The following is a 20,420-nucleotide window of genomic DNA, read 5'->3' as shown; positions in this document are numbered from 1 at the left end:
TGTGTAATTCAACATAATTTACTTAAGGTATGCTACATTTTACCGGACTTATTTTCTTTATACCTAATACATGTACTTTGCAACATTAACTGATAAGGTCTTTTTGAAGCATTTTATTTAAGTTTCATTTCTACAAACTTTCGATTCAGAGATATGCATATTGCTAGGGACACATCCAGTTTTGACATCCGGTTTAAAATAGTCATCGATCAGTACCCCTTGCTTGTTGTAAGAGGCGAATAATTGGGGCGGTCCTTCAGATAGGACTGTAAAAACTGAGATCCTTGTCACAGCAGGTTTGGCACGATAAAGATCCCTCAGTGCCATAAGCGCTGAGCATAGGCCTAAATTTTGCAGCCCTTCACCGGCAATGGTAACGTCTTCATGTGAGTGAAATATTCTCAAGAGAGACTTCAGTCAATATATAGGCTAATCAAACGATCAATCATATGCTATCAATGTTCTCTAAATAGTGGCATCGAATAGCGCTTCAAAAGTTTCATCGGCTTCCAGTTCGATTCCAGCATAAGGAACAACTTCCAATCCAGTGTTATGAAGTATCGTACATATTAAGATAGACATCATGAATAACTTAACCGTATTACACTGTTAGGAAATTTCTCGAGAGCCCGCGCTTCTGTCATTTGTCAGCATATACATCAAGGTTATTTGTGCGCTTGTTGTAAAAACTTAAAAAAATATTTACGGATATTTTTGAACACGCGGGCGGATATTATTTTTTGATAATATTATAATTTGGATTTGTTACAAATAGAAGCGGCGAATCCGACGAACTAGATTACAAATTGGCATGGCCTAAAAAAAAAAAAAAAAAAAAAAAAAACAACAACAACAAAAAAAACAACCCAACAACAACCACACAAACAAACATGACGACGTGTAGTAAAGCTTTAATTTCAAGTCTTAAGAAATATTTGATATGAAAGCGCTAAAGATTTACGAAAACGTCTTCGAGTTTATTTTATAGATAATTTTACCGATCATTGCAAAAAGTAATACATTCATCCATCCATCTATCCATCTTTCTTTCTTTATCGACATCATCGAATTGTATACCTCTGAATTAACATGCTTTTGTACAGTACATGTAAAGATTTTACCACAAAAAATGGAGTCAATGGTCCCATATTGACGAGATTATATCACGAGTGGTTGTGGGCAATATGATTATGCTCTCCTTACACAACACTTTAAATGAGATTCACTGACTTACAAATACATCCGTCACTCGTGTATGACTGATGAGTAACCAAAGTGGCAAAACGAGAGGCTCATGGGCCCTAACGATCACCTGAGTCTACGCTAATCTGCATAAGCCAAATATAATTTTAATTTCTCGCGTTACGACAGTATAAGATTAGCGAGAAATAGTTATTCTAACTACATGCACATGTAAACTAAATGCGTGAGTCAAAACCTATAGTATTGTTTAGGGTAATGATTGTTGTGTACTGGGTTATAGCCAATGAAAATTCGTTTTGGGGTTAGACGTGCTTGAATGGTTTACTATGTTATAAGTGTTCAGTTTCTAGCGCACGCTCTAACCGAGCAGGTCACAAGTTTGCATATATTTTAATGATTGTTAATTTTACATATTAGTACTAGGATTTGTGAGAATGGGTTCGCTACGGAATTACAGGATTCCATAGTTTTTCAATACGCAGTGAATTTAGGATATTCTTTGTTATCAATATTAAACACTCTAGATAACAATTTTGTGAATTCTTTTTGGTCCCGTGACGGTAAGGATCCGGGTTAAAATAGGTCCTTAGTAAAGAAGCGATTAAATGCAAATCGGCCCTAAGGCACATATATAAGTACAAGTGCTTGCATTTAAAATTTAACTGCGTCTCTTTCTCTTTCACTCTCAATAGACCATGATATTGGGTTAATAAATATAACTTTTATTTTGGATTTATGCTTGTTAAAATACATAATTCATAGTCATGTCGAATTTGATTTAACCGCCGGGAACGACATTCTGGTTCGCTAACATGGACGCCAATTTAATGGCGCCGATAAATGCAGTCTAAAATACAAGATATAAAATTAGCCATAACTCATTTAATTCTCCTTCAATATGAATGACACTTTGGATATATGTATTTACAGGCATGAACTATCATTCTAGAGGTGTTTTTTGATAATACATAGGTGTTTTCGGTACTTTTTTTGTTGGTGTTTTCGGGAATTACCCGGTGTTTACGGTAATTCCATGGACCGGCAAAAAAGCGTAGTGTTTATCTATGATTTTTCAGGGCGACGAGGGAAGCATAGCTAGTTTCACACTATATTGTGCTGCTGTTTTACTTTGACAGACAAATAAAGTCTAGCGTCATCCTACAATGCGCTGAAATGCAAATATTTATTGTTTTGTTATTACCTAATCAGTGAAGTGAAGAATGGACGTAGAATTTAGCATAGATATGCAACCAGGAACATTAGTATCGATTTCATAGCCTTTAGGCTTCGTGATACTTTTAACTGATTCTCAGGAGACCGACAATTTGAAATAATAAATTGATAATTTGAATTATCTAAAGACTAATTTGATATACAAAATTATCAATTTGTTTTATGAAATCAAATTGATATAACAAATTAGCAGTTTGAAATAACAAATTAATAATTTGTCATAACAGATTGATAATTTGTTGCGGACCTAATATGCTTTTGTAAAACTATCACGATATTTCATAGCGGATATATTCGCATTTACAGAAACAAACGGCGTCAAACCCAGGCCGCTTATCTTACCCCACACTGTCATAACATGCAAGATCTTCGATCTGCCGACAATGTCCAAACTTTGCCCACATTCTACATATAGCACATCAGTAAAACTGAAAACGATTTTCATCTATGGAGGATGATTGAGGAAATAACAAAAGTAACCAAGTACGCTTATCAAAAAGCTTTAAAATGGCAAATCTCCGGGTATTGATTCTTTTATACCCATTGAAAGCGGACATTGAGACACCTACAAATGTATTTCTTCAGTAAAAAAAACAAGAACAGGTTTAGAACACGGAGGTATACTTCATGACACGAGACAGGGTTCGTTATCAGTAGAGAGCAGTGGTTGTAACAATTGGCAGGGTATAACTATGCTGTTCATATACAGTAAAACCTGAGAAATAGATGCATGTGTTGATGCATATTTTTGGCAAAGTTTTGCTGTAAAAATTAAAAAACAAAATCAGAAAAATAAGGGGATCAAACATTTTCTATGATGTTTAAAGGTTGAATTACAGTGTATTATATAACTCTATATGAACTATACTGATAACTCGACTGTATGACAAACGGGATGATTTCAGCTTCTCCATCGTCAACTTCCCATATATGTGTAGCAATATTCCATTATCACCTGCATATGGTGTTTACATCTCTCATCTGATTCGATACGCAAGAGCTTGTTCTGCGTATAGTCAGTTTTTAAATCGAGGCAAGCTACTGACAAAGAAGTTGATGGTACAGGGGTTTCAACAGTCTCGATTGAAGTCAGCATTTCATCATCGTTATAACGATCTAGTTCTTTAATACAACCTATCATTGGGTCAAATACTGTCTGACATGCTTCATGCCGATTGTTAGGCCGTTCTTGGCACACTGATTTTGACTACGGATAACTCCGTTTGCCTGATCAGGATATAGGGCTCACGGCGGGTGTGGCCGGTCGACAGGGGATGCTTACTCCTCCTGGGCACCTGATCCCACCTCTGGTGTGTCCAGGGGTGCGTTTTTGCCCAACTATCTATTTTGTATTGCTTATAAGAGTTACGAGATTGATCACTGTTCGTATTCTTCACCTTTCATATTGCAGATTCAACTTTGTTCAAATCATGACCCCCAGGGGTAGGGTGGGGCCACAATAGGGGATCAAAGATTTACATTCGATTCTATGTGGAAAATCTTTTAAAACCTTCCTCTCAAAAAACCACTGGGACAGAAATGTTCAAATTTACATAAAAGCTTCCTGACATAGAGTAGATCAATGTTTGTGCAATTAATCGTCCACGGGGGTAGGGTGTGGCCATAATGGGGAAGCTGAAATCATCCCATTTGTCATACAGTTGAGTTGTCAGTTTGTCGTTAATGTCTCCTTTCAATAAAATATCTAAGTATGAAGGAGAAGTGGACAACTCTTTTATTTTGAGCTCATAGGGATACATGTATATCAAATCGACATATGAATGAAAGTTATTATTGTTAATAAACAAAACGTCGTCGATATATCTACATGTCGAATTGAAGGCCACAGCAAGAGATTTTTTTCTTCTCACGTAGAAGTTTTTGAATAAATTCTGCTTCATAGGAATATAAAAACAGGACAGCTAACAAAGGAGCACAATTCGTACCCATGGGAATTCCAACAGACTGTTGGAAGATCTGATCACCAAAGACCACGAAAATATTGTCAATGAGGAATTGTAGCATATTTCTTATTTCAACCTTAGAGTACTTGTGCGTGGAATCAGAGTGGTGTTTAACAAAGTAAGTTTTTGGATGACTGATCACTAAATATAAATATTGCCGTTTTCCATTTTTGCTGAAGAAGCAACTGTCTATGATGTCAAAAAGTCTAGTCTTTGATTTATCGTGAGGAATGGTCGTGTAAAATGTCGAAAAGTCATTTGAATATTCTTTTTACACTTTTAATCCATTCTGACAATGGGGCTCACGGCGGGTGTGACCGGTCAACAGGGGATGCTTACTCCTCCTAGGCACCTGATCCCACCTCTGGTGTGTCCAAGGGTCCGTGTTTGCCCAACTATCTAATTTGTATTGCTTGTAGGAGTTATGAGATTGATCACTGTTCGTTATTTTCACCTTGCATGTATCAAGTTCTTTTTCATATTTAGCCCATCGTCTGGTATAGGCTTTAACAGAATTCATAATAGAGATGAAGATCTGTCGCCGAGGTTCTCTGTATTTAGGACCTTTAAGAATAAGTGATGTTAGGTCCTCATTTTCAACTATATCAACATCACCATTAATGACATGTCCAGCTGGACTATGGTTGAAAGAAGATGAAGAACAAGAACACGTAGGTGGATTAAGTATAAGATGGTCTATATCTAGGCACTTCAAAGTTTGGTTATAATCAAAAAGTTTGGATGCAATAGTAGAATTATATATGTAGGAAATGCAGGGTTTAGACGTGAAGTTGAAATAATTTGGAATATATGACTGAACCCTTTTATGACAAAGAATGTTGCTTATGTTAACGGTATCTATTCCTTTGTTTGTAAATTTGAGCTTAAGGAACTGGCGGCATGATTCGGAAGGAATATCATCCATGACCCGTGGTGGTTTAAAGAGCCATAATCATAGAGTTCAGTCTATATTCAGGTGTTGAAAAACCCAAGTATAGACTAGCTGTGGCTTCTTCAAATAACGTATATAAAACTCGCAATGGAAGAGAGTAAAGTTTTGTACGAATATGATGTGGACCTAATTGTCTGTTGACGTAAGGTAAAAGTGAATCAAACATGACATCATTTATACTTGGTCTTTTATATGAACAATATTCATAACTGCGTTTCCGTCCTTGAGTATTGGGAAAGAGTCCCATAATATTCACGTTACTAGTTAAATTTCAAACATCATATACATTATCATTGTATCCATATGAAAATACAGTGCCTAGGGCCCTGATCCAGTCATCCTCCTGTTGTCTACGAAAAAGGGGTACTTAATGTTGAATTGTTTGAGTGATGGTAATCCCCCCCCCCAATCTTTACCCTTCATGGACAAGATGGAGTGGTCCGGTGAACTTATATGCTTGTAAATAAGTTGGTTACCACCATTATTCATTTATGTCAGGAAGCTTTCATGTGAATTTCAAAGAAGATTTTAAAAGTTTCCTCTATTTATCCGTATGTAAAACTTTGATTCCCTATTGTGACCCCCATCTTACCCTTGGGGCCATGATTTTAACAAACTTGAATTTGCACTGTGTCAGGAAGCTTTCATATAAATTTGAACTTTTCTGGCCAAGTGGTTCTTGAGAAGATTTTTAAATGACCACACCCTATTTTTACATTTTCGTGATTAACTCCCCTTTGAAGGGGACACGGCCCTTCATTTGAAGAAATTTGAAACCCCTTTACACATGAATGATGTGTACCAAGTTTGATTGATATTTGCCCAGTGGTTCTGGAGAAGATGAAAATGTGAAAAGTTTACAGACAGCGAACCGGTGATCAGAATAGCTCAGTTGAGCTTTCAGATCAGGTAAGCTAATAAAATGATAGAGGATTTGTTGACAAACTGAAATACAGACATGGTGGTTCTTATCTATCATCCAAACTTTGTTTAAAGGAGTTGTTACGAAGCACGTAGGTTTATTTTGGTAATGCACTTAGGTTATTTGGTAAATTTCCAAGGATAAAGAGGGAGACAAAGCTATTTAATTTTTAGTGCCCTGTACGCGTTACACAGGAAAACAAGAATTGCGATATTTTGTAAAGAAAATCCCAACTCATAAAGATTTCTAATCAAATCATGCCCTGATGCCGGAACTTCTGACGCAGGGGCCACGAGGTTGGCAATTTTATGACATTTTTTTTGCATGTTTATTATTATTTACTGAATTTAGGTGAATGGTAATGGACTCTTGGTGTCCAGGAGGCGAGAAGTACATTTTCAGTATGAACAGAGGATGTGGGTCCCCTGTTGATCAGTCACACCCTCCGTGAGCCCTATATCTTGATCAGGTAAACGGAATTATCCGTAGTCAAAATCATTATGAAAGAAGGGCCTAAGAATTTGTACGAAACACAGCTATTGCTGCACATTCATTAACCCTGGTGTAATGAATGTTGCTAATTCTACAAAGCCTTTTCTGTTCATTATTACTATGTACTAAGTTTGGCTGTTAAATATCCAGAAACCACTATTCTACACAAAAATGCGTTTTCTCTATATAATTCAATAATCCACACTATCATCATAATCTCTGACACGATTACAATGCATTTCATAAATTTGGTGGACTTCTTTTCACTGTTTAGGTAATTTTGTTGTTTGATGTAGATTTTGAAAAAGGTAATGCATTTTTACTGTATGAATAATAAATTCTGGCCCTAACCATAACTGCTGACCCAGGGGCATACATTTTACAATTTAGTAGAGCTATCATAAGTCTGCGGAGTAACCTCAAGAATGCATCATACTTTTGAGGTTCCAGACCTCAGATGTGTATTGAAAGATTCATATGACATAAAAGATGAACTTTAAAACATATGCATGAAAAACTTTTAATGTCTCTTCATCAACATCTACTCATAACTACATCTGTAAATCATATAACAATAACAAGCTTTAAATAGCACCGAAGTCAAAATTCTGACTTCAAAAATTTGGTTAATGTCGATATTTGCTGTGAATAACTTGCATAAGCAGTTGTTTCTAGGTAACAGTGAAGTTAGCTATGTCTGTGTATACACTCATCGTGATGATATCGAAATAAAGTGTGGTAGTTGAGAAGAAATTACAAAATATTTACACTATATACATACATTACAATGCTTTAAAAGCAAAACAAATTCAAAATCATGGAAAATGCTTGGGAACAATTGTCAGCGCTTCTCATTCAGAGCAAATATCGACTATCAATAAAGGTAGAATACAAAACGAAATATTGCATATAACAAAATGTCTTTGAACACTGCTTAGTTACGCATTGTTTATTTCCGACTGTCAGACACTACTCGGAGGTCAGTAATGTACTGAGTACGAAGCATTATCCGGTAACCCACCCGATTAACTCCTCAACACCATCTTACAAAATTAATCATCATCTTACTTTCTTAATAAAAGGCAGCTCTCTGTAATAATGAGTCTGGAAAGGTAAATTGCTGAAAGTTTTGTTTAGATGCCATTCTTCTAAACACTGTAGAGTATGTGGCTGATAGTCGTAGTAAAACTTGTTGGCAAAGAGCTCTTTTTTGGATACAAGTTCAGTAAGGTCCCCGAGGCCAAACACGCACACGCCCCTTACAAACCTCCCGTGACAAGGATTCACTCCACCCCACGCTGCATACACTGCCAACCAAGGTTTCTTGTCGGGATTATCTGTAGAGAAAATCGGGGATGTTTTAGTTATTATGATAGCGTGTCACCGTCTGTTTATATAAAAATAATCTGTATGTACATCTTAATGTCTATTTATATTGAATATTCTATATAAATACGTTTTTTTAAATATTGAAATAATATATCTATATACAAGTTGCTGTTTTATTTTATGCAATTCCGAATCGTTAAATGGAGAACTATTTGTAACTCTTTTGACGAAGAAGGGGATTAATCTATACCGGCATAGGCGTAGCTTGGGTTCGAATATTACCGAGGCAGGGGGTCTGGGGGGCTGCGCCCCCAGAAGCTATCGACATTTTAACAACGTAAAAGGTGTTTTGTTTTGTTTTTACCGAGGCAGCTGCCTCGGTTGCCGCAATGGAAGCTACGCCACTGACCGGTTTGGTTCTCTAATGATTAAACTAATTTATGGCCTGAAAGGGGTGTTACATGTAAGTTCCCCATCTTTGGTGGGCCATATAATTGTGGATATTAAATGTATGTTGATTGTGATGTTTCATCATGTATATCTTGTTTATTATTGGTTGTTTTTACCATTGCATATTATCTGTCATTTACATTAATAAATGACATTTTTCACATCAACAAGATTTTGTCATTCCGACCCACCAAACTAGCACACACTGTGTTGACAAAAACTAATTTATGGCCTGAGATATCCAAATACGTACGCTCGTACGTGCAATTGCCTGAATAATAGTCAACGTTTGCATGGAGAATCAAAAATTTTCTACATGCGTCACAGAAAACTGAGCTACAAATAATACATTAAAGATCGGACATCATTCTATCCAGATAAACTGTATTTAAAAAAAAACTGAAATCGTGGACGACAAAATATCAGAAATCATCCTTATTAAAATGACCTTTAATGTAATGTTCATCCCTCGAAATACGTTCGTCGGATGATAGATTTTTATTAAAGTACATTTTGCGCAATAATGGTTAAATGATGAATATGCTTCTTGAATTCAAATTTGTAACTATATAACATTGAAAGTATACCCACGTTATAAGTCACGTGGAATTGGGGTAAATGCTAAGCCAATAAGGCAGCCATTACAAGCCAACATTCGGTATTCGCCATTTCCCCCACTTATTTTAGAATGCAAATCAATGTGTGCCATAAGAAAACAATTTTTACATTCAAGGTATTGTACAATTCTAACTGTGGTTAAATTTTCTTAAATAATGTCAACTACAAGTGTTAAAAAATTGAGAAACCTATGCTTGTTTATAACAAAAATATACGATTTAGTCTCTCCTTCATAACTGATACATACATGTATATTCTGGGGGGGGGGGTTTCTCTTGCTTCCTTCTTTTCTCTCCTTATGTGAACATTATTATGTTTGTGTCTCTCTTCCCTGTATCTCATTCCCCATTAGAATGTATCACATGTACTTGACCTCATGTACCACTTATTGTTGGTTTGAGTGAATCAAGAAACTTGACTTGATTTTCAGATCGATTAGTGTTAAACATACCTGAGTATCCACCTGGAGCGTTTAAACGCTTATTAAAATTTAACGTGGCCCAAAAATATTCGTCTGGACTTTTTACATCCCGACACCAGTCTAAAAGGTCTTTTGCCATTTCATCGTGGAGCGAAAAGTTTACAAATGCTCTGCTGAATATTCCGTACGCACTTCCTTTCACAACAGTAATGTTATAAGGTGGCGGGTGTTTACTTTTACCAGTATTTACTATTTTATTGTCTTGTAATTTGAAAGACTTCAGATATCGTATTCTGAACATCCTTGCAGGATCTGTTATGCCTTCGACGTCATTAGCACCATTGTATATCTTTAAGATCTTCACTATCTCGGAGTTTGTCTTTAGCGGGTATTGCTGGTGAGGTATGTTAATGAAATACTTCCATGGAACGGAGTGAAAGTTAAGTAAATCAGAAATACAATTTAAGTCGGCTTGTAGGCGAGAAAAACCGGCATATATAACATCCTCCAACTGAGAGGCTATGAACACATTGTGAAGACAGTTTGCAATATTGCGAATTGCTCGATGCAAAGAAGGTTTTGCATTTTTGTCCACGTGGATGCAGTACACATTATGAGGCCTATATATAGATCGAAGGAGTTTTTCCGTTTGCATGGCATCCTTGTACGTCAGTATGCTGAATGCAATAGGAAAATCCATCTCCTCTTTAGTTACATAAAAGTTTCCATAGTCATATTTGCTTAAGAACACATCACATTTTTCAGCTATATCACCTATATCTGCATCACTTTCAAAACTAAATTTCTTGTTTTCTATACTTTTTTTGGCCCAGTCAATGTACTTTTCATCCCCCTCTATTATTCGCTGGCAGTCCACGTCAGTGACCAGGCGCCTAGGACCATGGGGTTGGCAGTTCGAACAAACCATGGACTCCGTCTTCAGCGTTGTCGTGGAGTGTGTTGTGGAGTGATGGACACGGTAAGGTATCAATTGTTTTTCTTGCATAACCCGGAGTTTATCCAAATTGATTACAAGGTACGGATTGATGACGAGGACGATTGCCACAGCAACTGTGAAACCACAGAGACACTGTCGCACCTGTTGAATACGCCTTCTCATATTATACTCCCTGCCTTTCTATTGTCACCTGTGAAGAATATAAAAAAAAAAAAAAAAAACATCTATCAGCGGTATATTTTCGTGGGGTCTGTGAACATTCGCGCACACAATTCGACAGGTTAATTGTTGAAAGAAAATCTTATATATATTTTAAAAATCAGAATAGTAAGTAATAAAAACTTGAATTACAAGTATATTTTGTCATTAAAATTTGGCAGAAACTTATTCCATACACACACTCTGATTTTGTGATGTTTTTTCATCAATAACGTATAAACTAGGATGACCCCCCCCCCTCCCTCTGTGTTAAATGATTGATTTATTGTATATTGCTTAACGTCCCTCTCCAGAATATTTCACTCATAGTGACGTCATCATTGCCGGTGAAGGGCTGCAAAATTTAAGCCTATATGCTCGGCGCTTACGGCCTTTGAGCAGGGAGGGATCTTTATCGTGCCACACCTACTGTGACACGGGACCTCGGTTTTTGCGGTCTCATCCGAAGGACCGCCCCATTTAATCGCCTCTTACGACAAGCAAGGGGTACTAAGGACCTATTCTAATCCGAATCCCCACGGGATCTCTGTGTTGAAACACCATTACATGATGATTGTATTGGACCCTTAATCTTTAAAAGTTCATTATGCACCAGACTGATTTTGAGTCCCTGTAATAAGTGTTTCATTTGATGCCTGACACTGATTCAAATTCTGATTATGTTTATAGATATCACATTTTAATATTCTGTAAAACACGAAAGATGTCACGAAGTTTTTCTATATTGCAGCCCGGGATGTCACCATCTGTCCGACTGATGAAGAAATGTCAATGTAATTTGAATCCCTATGAGAATAACATTCACAACACATGGCATTCCTACAGTCTTCCTACACAACAAATTATATTTCTATATCACAAATGACATTCCTACACCACAAATGACATTTCACACCACGCATTACAATCCTACACCACACATTACATTTCTTCAGCACATAGTACAAATGTGGTAGTGTGAGTGATATGACATTCCTACTAGCTCTGGGTAGTGGGTTAACCCTTCAGCTCGATTGGTAGAGTGCTGGACGTGTGTGCAAGAGACCCGGGTTCAAATCCCATCAGAGGCATAAAAATGTCTACACCACAAATTACAGTCTAAAGGTTCGTTTTTCTTCTTCTGCTAATTGATTCAAAACAAACTACAAGTGTACAGTTTTAGGATATTTTATGTGAAGTAATGCTGTACTGTATTTTCAAGGTTTCATCATTTAAAAGGACTTGCTGAACGCCCTAAACTATTTTTTTTTTTAAATAAAGCGGCTTCCGTGAAGGAAAATCAGTGGAGTGCAATCTTCCTTTAAATTTCGTACAATTCGTAAGAAGGAATTTTAAATATCCTAGGGAAGTTTACCCGTTTCTCACCTATTTATGTTGGAGATTTAGGATAATAAAATACGCGCTCGTATAATGAATTTCAAGATTATGCACGTTTTAAATCTTTAAATGTTTACTCAAGTTCAGAAGGGAATCAAAATGTGCATCTAAAGGTTACTACAACTTGGTTTCATTCTCTTATGAACAGTTCATTTAATTTCGTGTACGTAAAACTCGTAGAATTTTCTCCACGATGTAAAGACACTCTCTTATTCTCATTCATAAATTATATTTAAAATGTGTTCTTTGTATGGCGACTTACCTTATTCGGGATCCCCTGAATATTAGCCCACACATTAACTCCTCAGTTTTAAAATTGAACATTTTATCAAACAAAGATAAACCTCTGCATTCGTTTCGGTGATATCGATAATGACTCTACCTGACAAAAGTTTGTGTACACACACGAGAGCGCCTATCAATATTTCTCGGAGTGACTTGTATAATGAATGGCAATAAGGACACGACTGACATCCATTTCCATTACAAGCAAATTAGTTTGCGAATCTGGTTATGGAAAGAAAATGGTGTTTACGCATTAAATTCATATATGCAATGCTTGTTAATGTTTGTGAGAGGAAGGATATACATTTACGATTAATCGATATTAGGGGATTCATTTGAACAGAGAGGAAACTGCATGGTAGGTTAAAATCGATCGTCAGTACATTACGAAGATTCTAATGTAATCTTTAATTGACACAAAATCAAATTACACATTGCATACAAGAGGTTATAAAATTAGTGAAATTTACAGTTTATCTATGCATTTCAAACTATGGGTAATACTGTCGTAGCAAATATAGGTAGTTTTATTTCAAACAAGTTATTTGTGAAAAGTTTATACACGTGATATACATTGCGTTGAATTTGTTAGCATTAGAACACCGAAACTATGGAGGAATTAGTTTCGAACCTTTTCAAACCAGGTTATTGGACACACATTGTTCCCAAGGAATACTATTTCATTCTACTTGTTTCGAAAGGGTGAAATGACTTGCAGTGGAATATCTAGAATTTCTGAACGAGGGGTGTGTGTGTTAAACTGCCGAGTGTCTCAGACGGCTGTTTTAAGCCCCGCAAAGGGTTTCTTGGACATATATATGTATTCCATACAGTGAGGTTCACATTGTGGGGGGTGTGGGGGTGGGGGGTGGGGGTCCGCCACTGAATTGCACTAAATTCACACAGACCGGCATCAGAAAACAATGCATCCTTTATTAAGCCCATGTACTGTGCGTTTAACTTCTTTAAATTTTAACAGAAATTTAGAGTTCAATTATTTCATTGTTTAAACTATCTATCATGGAGATGACAAATTGCTTATGAACATGAAAACGTATTTCATATAATGAAATTCAATTTGATTTTCCTATTTGTCGGCATTTTTTTTTTTTTTTTACACGAAAATGGTCGTTTTGCGTTTTTGATCACTATGAATAACCGACTTAAAATCGATTCAGATAAGAACCCCCCATATTTTACATAAATTATTTATAACCTCATTACAAAATCAAAACAAAACACCAATATCATATGGTAGCAGCGTTCTCTTCTCTCATCATCCTTGAATTTTGTTTTACACAGTAATTGCTCTCTCTCTCTCTCTCTTCCATCTATCTCTCTGCGTGTGTGTTCAATGATAACATGAAGGTACATGCAAAACGACCCTAAATAATTAAGTGATTCCCAAAGAGACCACAAATCTTGAAAGGCGCAATAAAATAGTTTCGTTTATATATTCCATTTGATGCATGTTTTTTTGATTGCGCATGAACTCCCCTTATCATTCTCTCTCTCTCTCTCTCTCTCTCTGTGTGTAAATTTACTAACAATGTCCTCAGATAAACATTAATGCAAACACAGTCCTTCCAATTTCTAATGAAATATTTATAAGCCTGACGTAATTGAGGTTCTTATGAGTGCAAGGTTACTATCACGCACTAAGATGCTTGAGGACAAAGTTGAGATTAGTGAAAAGGTTATTATAACGAATAGTGATCGATCTCACAAGTCTTAAAAGGAACGCAAAAGGAAGAAAAAGAAAGAAAAGAAGGAAACACAGATATACAAAAATCAAAATCGAGAAAGGGGAAACACGGGCCCCTGTACACGTAGAGGTGGAATCAGGTCCTTAAGAGGAGAAAACATCCCTTGTCGACCGGTTACACACACTTCGCTCTCTCTAATATCGTAACCAGGAAATCGGAGTAATCCGTTGTCAAAATTGAAGATACATACACATGTACATCATGCAGCATTTGGAACTCTTGTCATTATAACTTAAAATTAGAAATCATTTAATTGAAAGAAAAAAATGGTTTAGCAATTTGTATGAAACACTTTAGACAACATTCTACCTGATAATAATAATAATAATAATAAAATAATCTGAAAGTAACCAGGCGTTTTGTTTGCAGCTTTATTCTCGTCTCGAACAAACATATTTCTATCCCAAACACAAGATGGATTTCAAACTGACACACGAATCCTCTAGAGAATTTGTGTTCAGGTTTTGGCTTGCCGAACTCATTTACCTAAATTCAATTACTGTATACCCGTGGAATCTCTAACTTGATGAGTTATTTTTATTTCCAAGACATTTTAACAAGTATCCTTTTTTTTAAATCTAAACCTAGAAACAAGATTTGGTTTGGTGACTTAAACTTGCATCTTAAGCATCCAAGCAAGTCTGCTGAACCGCCCCTTTCCAAATTCAATCTATTGATCAATTACGCTGCTTTTTTTTCAATGCTTAAGTTTACTTTTTTACAATGAAAATTAATAAACATGTTTCTTGAATTTAATAAAATTCTCGACGCCGACCTGACACTGCGCACAACAGTCAAGCAAGTCTTCACAACCTATGAGAATACGTTTTTAAAAACTTTTATAAATACATTTAAGTTCCTTTTATTGTAATATCCTAGCTTATAGATTAATTGTTGTAAACAATGGATGAAAGAGCTAAGATAACGAACAGTAATCAATAAAAAAAAAACCCCATAAAATACACCAGCTGTAGGTGAAGTAACACATATTAGCGCTCAGGGCAGTAGTGGTAAGGGTTCTTTATTGTGTCAACGTCTGTCGCGACACGGGGCTCCGTTTTTAAGGTCATCTCTAAATGAAAAGGTGAAGATAACGAACAGTGATCAATCTCATAATTTCTATAAAGAATACAAAATTAAGAGTAGGGAATACGGATCCCTGGACATGACAGTGGTGGGATCAAGTGGAGTAAGCATCCCCAATAGACAGGTCACTGTAATCTGTAATCAAATTTAAATAAGCAAAGAACAGCCTTGCAACTGGATAAAATAAACAATAGTTCACCATCTAAATGTATGTTTCCCCTGCTGCTTCAGATCATATAGTAATAATCTGTGCTCTCGTAACAAAATGTGGTTTGTGTAATAAATTTTAAAAACTACTTACTAAAAATCCCCTTTAGCAAAGGTTTCCAAATTACTCGATGCGAATTGTGGAAAAGTTACACACATAAACCGAAACAAGGCCCGAATTGTTCTTGTTTTCCAAGTACAGCAGTAACATTGAGGCGGAAGAAATAGAGCTAAAAGTATGATGTATCACAGTAACATAGATTAAAAGTTCTGTACTTCATGGCTAATTTGCATGAGAGATTATTGTTAATCCAAAACATCTGTCTCCTAACTTAAAATCATAGATAAAGCGGCATTTGGAAACGTCCCATCCGTATTTCTCACAACTGATTTAATATTCATACTCAACATGTGAGAAGGATATCACAGGGCTACACTTAAATTCCATTTTTCCTTATAAACAAATGAAGACACGACTTTCACGGAAACAACGCGCGACATTGTCGACATCACGCTGCTAACTCATTAAAAATAATTATGTCATCCATTATTGTACAGATGAGTCCATTCAAAATGTTCTAGCGCTATTACATTATCATGCGCTTCACCTCGAGAATAACAATCATAGATCAAACATTCCACTAAAACTGATGTCTCCCCTTCTATTTCCCATAGTTAAAAAAACATTTTAAGGGCTCTTCTTTAAAGTGGAAAATTAAGAGCTACGGTACATAACTGTCGCCTATATGTATATGTGCTTCAACCAAGAAACAATGTTGTAAACATATGATAGCAATAACATACCATATATCAAAGGCCTAGGCCAAAAGACAAAAAAGTTATGGTCTGGACAAAAACAAATGCCCCAAAAATTCTATTATTTGACATTCACATAAAAGGTCAAGGGTCATCAACAATGGTACGCGACACGCTGCCTTATCATTGTATATCCATATACCACAGATACTTGACGTTTTATATTTATCTACAATAAAAAAAAATGTCTTCCTATAAACAAAATATTCACAAGGTATATCACGCCGCCATCTTGGTTGTCTTTGTCACCAGCTGCATCACTTGCAATTTTCAGCAAAAAGTTTGATATATGACCGTTTGGAGACAACTTTGTCAAGGTCTTACCTCTCGCATCGTCATGGTAAACTAATATATCAGCTCTAATCAACCGACAAACACCTACTGCTCCTCAAATGCGAAAAATCTCTAATATGCCTTTGCCATATATCAAATATCAAAGGACTATGTCAAAAGACAAAAAAGATATGGCCCGGACAAAAAAACCCTCTAAAATTCTAATTGTTTGACCTTTACATAAAAGGTCAAGGTAAAAGGTAATAGAAATGGAATGCGACACACTGTCTCATCATGGTATGCCAACATACCAAAATTATCAAAGACCTATGGCAAAAGACACCCCCCTCCCAAAAAAAGTATGTTCCGGATTTTTTTTTAATCATTTGACCTTTACATAAAAGGTCATCAAAAATGGTACGCGACACAGTCTTATCATGGTATACCCACATACAAAATAAGGCCTAAGCCAAAAAAAGTTATGGTCCGGTTAAACTTTGTATGTGAAGTGGAAGAAGAAGATCAATTCACACTAAAACAATATGTCCCCCTTCTGGGAAGAAGAAATAATTTTCAAAAATGAGTCGCTCTTAATGTCCGCCATTTTGGAATTGGCTTCATAGAAGAAATCGTTTCAAATTATATAAAATACACACGCATATCCATCAATATACCATGCCAATTTGCGTTTGCTTCTTAACCCTGAGGTCATGAGTTTGAACCCCGTTTGTGCCATAACTGCTTCCAACCTATATGACGTAAACATAGGTAGTAATTGCTCTTTCGCAAAACGCTACGGTTGATTGATTATTGTTTAACGTTCCTCTCGAAAATATTCACTCATATGGAGACGTCACCATTGCCGGCGAAGGGCTGCAAAACTTAGGCCTATGCTCGGTGCTAATGACCATTGAGCAGGGATGGATCTTTATCATGCCACACCTGCTGTGACACGGGACCTCAGTTCTAGTGGTATCATCCGAAGGACCGCCCCATTTAGTCGCTTCTTACGACAAGCAAGGGGGTACTGAGGACCTATTCTAAACCGGATCCCCACGGGACGGATTTAGAAGTGAGAACACGGGTCTTTCGGACATGACCTTAAAACAGAGACCCTATTGTCAGGATAAAGAACTCCCACTGAGCCCTGAGCATAGGTCTATATTTGTGGTACCCCACCTTCAGCTGGTGACGTCTCAATATAAATGAAAAAAAAAAATGTTCACAACGTAAAATAAACAATTAACATGTGATCACCATTCTCTACCCAGAGTTCCGAGCAATTATCTCTACCCAGAGTTCCGAGCAATTAACATGTGATCACCATTCTCTACCCAGAGTTCCGAGCAATTAACATGTGATCACCATTCTCTACCCAGAGTTCCGAGCAATTAACATGTGATCACCATTCTCTACCCAGAGTTCCTAGCAATTAACATGTGATCACCATTCTCTACCCAGAGTTCCGAGCAATTAACATGTGATCACCATTCTCTACCCAGAGTTCCGAGCAATTAACATGTGATCACCATTCTCTACCCAGAGTTCCGAGCAATTAAGATGGGTCCTTAGTCCTGGATTTTTGGGGTTTAGGTATCATTTTCGTGTTTGGAATCAATAAATTAACATTCAGAGTAATGATTAAAGCAAAACAGTTAAGGTTTTCCATATTAATTTTCATTACAGGCACTACTGAAGTCATGTACCCCTATGTAGATTTTTATGAAATTCATTGGAAACAGTTATTTGCTGTTATTTTAAAACAAAAACAACAAAATATTTTTTGAATTGCATTTATTTATCAGGAAACATGTCAATAACTAAAACACATGTCATTTTCAATATGTTCATCAAGTTTTAGAATAATATGTGCAAAATTATTGAATAAGCGTTACTTCCAAAATGTTAAAAAACAAACAAATGTGGACACATTTTTCCTATAGCATGTTTTACATATCATTTTTTCTGTTTATATTAGTAGATGTACATCTGTTATAGTTATTTATGAAAAAAAAATCCATACCTTTCCTCAATAATTTCAAATCTATAGCTTCCAGAGTATGTACACCCCCATAAAAATTTGAGGTCTGGCACCATACAGCTGAGCTATTCAAAATCACTTGTGGATTAAAATTTCATGTAATTTCATGAAAGGACACAGCTAATGATTCCTTATCACTTTGGTAAAATGTTTGTGAAAAATAAAGCAAATCTATCACATAATGGACTTGATAAATAATTTAATGAAAACAGAGTTATTGTCCTTGGATTCAATATTTTGAACCACATCATTGACTATTCAAATATAACCAAGACTTTTGAAATATGTTATGGCTAACAGGATTTTTAACAATAACTATTGAAAAAGACTCCAACAAAATTTATGTTCCAGTCATTAAATCATTGACTTTGCAAAATCCTATGATGTCACAGGAGTGTGGAACTACGTTAACATGTGATCACCATTCTCTACCCAGAGTTCCGAGATTGTGTAACGCGCCCTCTGGTGAGAGAATGATGTGATCACCTGTGTAGGCAATCTCTACCCAGAGTTACCGTTCCCAGTACGCTCCACTAATTGTGTTGTAGCATTGCGTAATACGCCCTCTGGTGAGACATTGCGCTGTTGGCTGTTCTCTTTTCGTAACTGGGTTGTAATAATAAACATTTGCTGTCTCTATCGGTTGCGAAGGGGTTCGTAGGACTAATTCTGACGTCTGTCAGACATGCAATGAAAAACAAAACAAATGATACCTTTTAAAATATGCAATATTGATGTTGTAAACGTGACTCAAGAAAATAAAAATAACCAGGGCAACATACCCCCCCCCCCTCCCCCCGCCCAACCCAAACAACATCAAAACAATACACTTTCTGAAAGAAGAGGGTATTAGTATTTCGAATTACCAAGTAGTTTAAACCAAACTACACCCAAGGTTAAATATTCCTTATCTTGAAAGAATAGTTTCACTGTACTCTTAAGAACTTGATGAAAATAGAGCCATTGCTTATAAATTGGGAAATAAACTGTACATAAGAATGAAAAATATTCTTGTTTGCATTGTAGTTCATTTCTCTGATTTAGTTCTGCCAATGTCATTACACTTGAAGGTCACCACGCCTTCCTCAAGTTTGAAGATGTATTCATCACTTGGCACCTGCAAAATGATAAATAATGATACGTAGTTTGTCACAACAAAAGCATTTTAGCTAGATATACAGAGAAGTATTGCCACATCCCAAATAATATAAGTCTCAGTAGTTAGCAATTCAACGATTTAATGATAGAGTATAATTACTATAATGAATCATTTCTACTATAATTTATCATCGGTATAACTTGTGACAAGGCAAATTCAACTTGTGACCTTGACATTTGACCTAGTTTTCAATATTTATTGAATCAATGCTGTGATAATGTATTTAAAATTCAGCTAGTTGTAATCGGCGCGTCCGCGTCGAAATGCTTTCTTACGAAAATCTAAATTTATCGCTTACTTTTAAACGTACGTTTCGGGCTCGACAATTCACTAGAAGCCGCACCTTTCTAAATATATCAAGTAACAGCTATGATCTTATGATTGTATACTGTTTAGCGTTCCTCTCGAGAATTTTTTACCCATATGCCGGTGAAGGGTTGCAAAATTTTGACCTCTGCTCGGCGCTTACGGCCATTGAACAGTGGTGGATATTCATTGTGATCCAAAAATAACCTACTGTAACACGGGACCTCGGTTTTTGCAGTCTCATCTACCTGCAATAATGTAGCCCTCTCTGATTTTTTTTTTATAGAGAGGGCTACAACTCCTTAGGATCTCCGTAATGGTGCAAATGCGGGAGTGATTCACT

The 20,420-nt window shown here is 36.3% G+C and overlaps 1 protein-coding gene across 6 annotated transcripts in view; it reads right to left on the bottom strand.

The window, feature by feature from the left end:
* Nucleotides 1-7,272: 7,272 nt before the first annotated feature.
* Nucleotides 7,273-20,420, bottom strand: part of LOC125681942 (N-acetyllactosaminide beta-1,6-N-acetylglucosaminyl-transferase-like) — a 39,545-nt gene continuing 26,397 nt past the window's right edge. For 4 of the 6 annotated variants that reach the window (XM_048922226.2, XM_056156106.1, XM_056156104.1 and 1 more), the window contains 2 exons: nucleotides 9,615-10,732; nucleotides 7,273-8,103 (listed from right to left, as the gene is read on the bottom strand). In XM_048922226.2, coding sequence (XP_048778183.2) covers nucleotides 7,826-8,103; nucleotides 9,615-10,704 — 1,368 coding nt within the window. In that variant the 5' untranslated portion in view covers nucleotides 10,705-10,732 and the 3' untranslated portion in view covers nucleotides 7,273-7,825. Of the gene's footprint in view, nucleotides 8,104-9,614; nucleotides 10,733-12,400; nucleotides 14,779-15,576; nucleotides 16,179-20,420 lie in introns of those variants that run through there. The other 2 variants (XM_048922227.2, XM_048922233.2) reach the window with 2 other exon arrangements.

Source organism: Ostrea edulis, chromosome 2, assembly GCF_947568905.1.
Source record: "Ostrea edulis chromosome 2, xbOstEdul1.1, whole genome shotgun sequence".
Classification (NCBI taxonomy): domain Eukaryota; kingdom Metazoa; phylum Mollusca; class Bivalvia; order Ostreida; family Ostreidae; genus Ostrea; species Ostrea edulis.
The sequence above is the reverse complement of the archived record's forward strand: the minus strand, read 5'-3'. Positions and strand labels throughout refer to the sequence as shown.